Source organism: Haplochromis burtoni, unplaced genomic scaffold, assembly GCF_018398535.1.
Source record: "Haplochromis burtoni strain Fernald_Lab_line unplaced genomic scaffold, NCSU_Asbu1 Contig_68, whole genome shotgun sequence".
NCBI lineage: Eukaryota > Metazoa > Chordata > Actinopteri > Cichliformes > Cichlidae > Haplochromis > Haplochromis burtoni.
This window is the reverse complement of record NW_024582429.1, coordinates 1,838,685-1,844,467: the sequence shown is the minus strand read 5'-3', so window position 1 is coordinate 1,844,467 and position 5,783 is coordinate 1,838,685. Positions and strand designations below refer to the sequence as shown.

Sequence of the window (5,783 nt, the reverse complement as noted above, 5' to 3'; positions counted from 1 at the left end):
ATCTATCTATCTATCTATCTATCTATCTATCTATCTATCTATCTATCTATCTATCTATCTATCTATCTATCTATCTATCTATCTATCTATCTATAAGGGCTGCAACAATACGTGTATCGATATTAACCCGCTCGCTACAGTGCTTTCGGTTCGGTATGCATGTGTATCGAACAATACAATATTTTTAATTTATTTGATCAACTTATCTTATGCTGTCTGTGTTGAGAGCTCAGTGGATCTGCGTTCGACTACTCCGCCTAGGCTGCACTGTTGAGCGCAGATCCACTGAGCAGCGCAAGCTAGCGAGACAGAAGTTATGCTAGTTGCAACATGGCAACTGCCTCAACGCTACCCGAAATTGAACCTCCCCCACCCTCATTCAGATCTGGCGTTTGGAACTATTTTGGTCTTCATGTGAAGCATGACCCTGATGGTAAGCCAAAGTATCGAACCGAACCCAACCGTGAATTTTGTGTATCGTTGCACCCCTAAAACATATAATAATAATAATTCGTCTGAGTTCAGCATTTTAATCAAGCTGAAAAGTGTGAATACTGATGTTGGTGTTGCTGATTGTCTGCAGGAGGAGAAGTCTCAAACTATCGCAACTCACATCTGGCTCTACATGGTAAGAATGTGGACTGGCAGTGTCGTCATTTTGAGTTTACTGTTTGAAAAACCATTGTCTGTTATCAGTAAATATATCAACTTTAGTGACATTCTTGGCTCTTTTAACTCTCACACAGTTCGTGTTAAGTCAGAATTATCTTTAAATCCAAGCTTTTACTTTTCCTAGTCTTGGACAAATGAGTTCCTTACTTGGAATTCTTCAGACTTTTGTGGGATAGAAGAGATAACCCTTCCAAAATCACTTCTGTGGATCCCTGATGTGAGAATCAATGAGGAGTAAGTACTGTTCATTACACAAGTGCAAAATAACTTGGGCTGTTATACAGTTTTATTCTGGGGTAATTCCTACAAGGAAAGCAAGCTGCCCAGGAAAAAGTCTGACTTACATTAGCTTGAATACCTGATTAACAATACGGAAACTTCAATTTTGGTCCAAGTGTGAAATATACACACAACACTGTAGACATAACTTATCTAGACTACAGCTGGGTTCAGACATCTAGGAAACATTTGTCCGCAGAACATTTGCAAAGATATTTTGTTAATTGAAAATTGGGGGTTGAGACCCTGCACAGGTCTCACCCAGGCCATCACAACAAGTGGATATAAATTATAGATTTTTTATTGGAGTAATACCTTTAGTACATGAATGACATCAAACTGAACTCCAGGAGTGAGCAAAACATTTACTCACGGATCCACCTCACTAGGCTCTGCAGCGAGGACATCAGCATGTTTGGGTTGGAGAAGTTGCAACAGCAAACATACAGAACACCTACAACTACCTGAGTGTCCCATAGGCCAACAGGAAGCATGAGAAAGACAGAAGATGGTCAGCAAAACCAAATACCTCCAAAAGATAAAGAAAGATCTTCAAAAGCCAGTTCAGCAGATTTAAGCTGCCATTATGCATGCCCTACCAGCCATCAGATATCGAACTGGCCATAGAGAAGTAAACAGGACATGCCACAGATGTCAAAACTTTTCACAATGCACAGTCCAGCAAAAAGAAAAAAGCGTGGCAGAAACTAATGAGTATCAAAGGCACAATCCAGCATCCATAAATTCAGGAACACTGTCCCCTGATGTGAGCTGCTGCCGGAGTGACAATGATAAGGACTGCAAGGAGGGAGTATCCCAGAATTCTTCTCAGATGTACAGTTAGGTCCATATATATTTGGACACTGACGAAAGTTTGTTTTTACCTGTTTACTGAAACATATTCCAATTATATCATAATGTATAGACTCAGCTTCATTTGAGGATATGCACATTCAAATTGAATGGAGGGTTTAGGAGTTTCAGTTCCTTAATATGTGCCACCAACTTTTTAATTGGACGGTTGACTCAAAGGCTTTTTTATGGGCAGGTGTGGGTAGTTCCTACGTTATGTCCTTATCAAATAAGGAGACAAAAAGCCTGGGCTTGATTTGAGGTGTGGTGCTTGCATTTGTAAGCTTTTGCTGTGAACAGACGACGTGCAGTCAAATGAACTCTCCATGCAGGTGAAAAAAGCCATACTTAAGCTGCGAAGACAGAAAAACCCATCCAAGAAATTGCTAAAACATTATTATTAATCTACAGTTTGGTACATTGTGAGAAAGAAAGAAAGCACTGGTGAAGACCTGGGCGTCCACAGAAGACCACAGTGGTGGATGATCACAGAATCATTTCTATGGTGAAGAGAAACCCACTCACAACAGCCAAGCAAGTGAACACCACTCATCAGGAGGAAGGCTTATTGATATCCAAATCTACCATAAAGAGAAGAGTGCATGAAAGTAAATACAGAGGGTTCAGTGCAAGGTGCAAGCCACTCATAAGCCTCAAGAATAGAAAGGCAGGATTGGACTCTGACAGAAAAACATCTGAAAAAGTCAGCAGAGTTCTTTAAAAACTTTCTTTAGAAATATGAAATATGAAACCAAGATCAACCTCCACCAGAATGATGGCAGGAAAAAACTATCGAGAAGGCGCAGAACAGCTCATGATCCAAAGCATGCTACATCATGTGTAAACCACGATGGAGGCAGTGTGATGGCTTGGGTGTACATGGCTGCCAGTGGGACAGGGACACTAGTGTTTATTGTTAATATGACACAGGACAGAAGCAGCAGAATGAATTCTGCTCAAATCCAGCTAGATGCAGTCAGATTGATTGGGCGGTGTTTCATACGACAGATGGACAATGACCCAAAACATACAGCCAAAGCAAGCCAGGAGTTTATTAAAGCAAAGAAGTGATATATTCTTGAATGGCCAAGTCAGTCACCTGATCTTAACCCAACTGAGCAGTTCAGATGTTGAAGACTAAAGACTAAAGAAAGGCCAACAACTTAAACAGCAACTGAAGGCAGCTGCAGTAAAGGCTAGAGGTGGGAATCACCATACATCCCACGATACGATAATACTTAACGCATGATACAATATTATTTCAATTTTTTTAAATATTTTGCGATATTCAGATTTTGTACATAAAGGTAAACTTTATCAATATTCATTTTATCTAATATCAAAGTCTCGCACTCAGTCTTTCTCTCATTTCAGTTCTATTGTTGACAAACTGAACGGTTTGTATTACAGTCTAGTCCAACTTAACTGAATGCAACCATCTGGTACAATTACAGCTATTTATGAAAACTATGCAGCCCCTTCAGCAACTGAAGAATTTGAAAGTAAATTAAAACAAAATATAATTTGACATTAAATAAGTAAACTGTCATGTTTATTGCTGCCAAAAACAGTTAAACACATTTGGACAGTGAAGGAATGTCAGGATTCTTGCTCAGAAAAAGGATCAACATGCTCTGAAGTCAGAGCACAAAAACCTTTTTTGTAACAAAATATCGATTTCTGCTGTCCCTGCATCGATACATTATTAGCAAACAAAATATCACGATGCTACACAGTATCGATTTTTTCCCCCCACCCCTAGTAAAGGCCTGGCAGAGCATTAAAAAGGGGGAAAGACAGCATTTGGTGATGTCCATGAGTTCAAGACTTCAGGCTATAATTGCCAGCAAAGCTTTCAACCAACTATTGGAAATGAATATTTTATTTTCAGTTATTTAATTTGTCCAATTACTTTCCAGCAGAATCCATTCATTTACTTTGAAATGAAGGGATTGTGTTAAAAAAATCATGCTTTAGTTCTTCATATTTTTATGCAATTTTTTTTTGTTCAACCCTGAAGTGTACAGGGAGCTACCAAACCATTTATAGAGGTGTTCTCAGGAGATGAATACATTATTACACACTCAGTGCAAAACTTGAAATTATAACAGTGAGAGTGAAAAATAAAGTTAGTTTCTGACTCTCCTCCTGCGTCTGCTGTTGTCCCCTCAGTGTTTCCGATACCGGGAGCATTCAGGAGAGTCTTCTGGTCACCGTGAATTCCAGTGGTTGGATGTACACGAGTGGACGCCAGCGGCTGACCTACACCTGCAGTCTGGATCTCATGATGTTTCCTTTTGATACGCAATCCTGCAACATCACATTTTCAACAATGAGCTCGAATGGTAAATATTGTAAATTGAGTCAGATTACCTCCAGAGCAATTGATGTAACAATTTATTCCTTTTTTTATTGTCTCCATAGAGAAAACGATAAAATTAGGAACATTCAACAGTGACAACGTGCTGAATAAAGTCTCAGCAGAGGCCATGGTTACAATGGGAGAGTGGGAACTCAAAAGCTTGATAACTTTTAATGGGTCGAAAGCCAGAAACAGACTTAGATACATGGTAAGAAAATATTTTTGTGATGTCTTTTTTTTTTGTGGACAGCTTTTTATCTCATGTCTGATGAATCTGCCTGTTTTACAGGTCACAATGGAGAGGAAGCCAATGCTGTATGTCATAAATCTTATCGTGCCGCTTTTCTTTTTCCTCATCCTGGATTTGGCATCATTCTTCATTAGTGAGGCCAGAGGTGAAAAGCTGAGCTTCAAAGTGACGATACTCCTGTCCATCTCCGTCTTACTGCTGATTCTTCAGGACATGTTGCCCTCCACAGAAAAGAGCCTGCCAATGATCGGTGAGCAGCCTCGTAGATCTAAGATCGAGATTTTAATGAGGTAGAGGGATTTTAGTAACAGTACACCAACAAGCAATTTCTCTGCACCTTCTAGCCACATACTGTGCTGGAGTTTTCGCCCTGGTGGGGATTAGTGTCCTGGAGGCCATGCTGGTGACCTTCTTAATCGATCTCGATTGTTATTGTGGTAAGAAGGCCCATGAGGCCCATGAGGATATTCAGCTGCAAACAGGCGATGTCACAGGTATGTGTTTGTAGATTTTCTTTGCAAAGAAACTAACACAGAGATCAATAAGATCAATAAGGAGGAGAAACACTTCTTGTAGCTGCTTTGCTGTCTTTATTTTAGAAACTGGTCTTAATTTCTCCTGGGGTTTTATTTCCTGCCCCATTTTTCCAAAATCTGATTCCTTGATTATCCCGATCTGCTCTGCATTAACAAGCTTTACTCTTCACCTGTCGCCTGTCAGTTTGTCTCTTTTCCTTCTATTTGTTATCTCTGTTTTGTTTTTGTTTTGTGTGCATCACTGGAGTATGGTGGTGTTTTTAAGCTTTTTCACTGAAAACAGCAAAAGTCAACCAGACCAGAAACGTTGTTGCAGCTTGCTCAATAAATGATCTCTTTCATTTCCCACTCAGAGTCTGCTGAAGCCGAAGAGACAGGCCAAGTAAAAGAAGACAGGTGTTACCTTCCTGAGTACTGTGACCTGCTGAAACTAATCCTGGATGAAGTGAGGGCAGTTCGAGGGGAAGCAGGAAGACAGTACAAAGAGAATAAAAAGCGTGGGTGCTACAGGAGACTGGCTGAAATCACAGATTATGTGTTCTTTGTTTTATATTTTAGTACTTGTGCTTTGTTTCTGGCGTTCATGTACTTAGTGTGGATTGCAAAGGTTATTTGAGTTAGATTTGTTGCACCTGCCTACAAGCCTACACGGTGTGTGTATAATCTGCCAGTGCACGCTTATACGGTGTAGCAGTTACGTTGAAGCCAAGCTCACCATTGTTTTTCTTGTGACATTACCAAGAAGTTTGATGTGTCACATGGCCCTCTTCCTATTGAAAAAACAAAAGTTGTATCCAAGATGGCCGACTTCTAAATGGCCACCATGGTCACC

General features: G+C 40.1%; 1 protein-coding gene across 1 annotated transcript in view; it reads left to right on the top strand.

Annotated features, from left to right (window-relative positions):
- Nucleotides 1–5,757, top strand: part of LOC102298723 (5-hydroxytryptamine receptor 3A) — a 7,109-nt gene extending 1,352 nt beyond the window's left edge. The window contains exons 3-9 of the mRNA XM_014334160.2: nucleotides 584–628; nucleotides 797–906; nucleotides 3,976–4,148; nucleotides 4,228–4,373; nucleotides 4,455–4,665; nucleotides 4,760–4,909; nucleotides 5,305–5,757. Coding sequence (XP_014189646.2) covers nucleotides 584–628; nucleotides 797–906; nucleotides 3,976–4,148; nucleotides 4,228–4,373; nucleotides 4,455–4,665; nucleotides 4,760–4,909; nucleotides 5,305–5,567 — 1,098 coding nt within the window. The 3' untranslated portion in view covers nucleotides 5,568–5,757. The remainder of the gene's footprint in view (nucleotides 1–583; nucleotides 629–796; nucleotides 907–3,975; nucleotides 4,149–4,227; nucleotides 4,374–4,454; nucleotides 4,666–4,759; nucleotides 4,910–5,304) is intronic.
- Nucleotides 5,758–5,783: the final 26 nt, after the last annotated feature.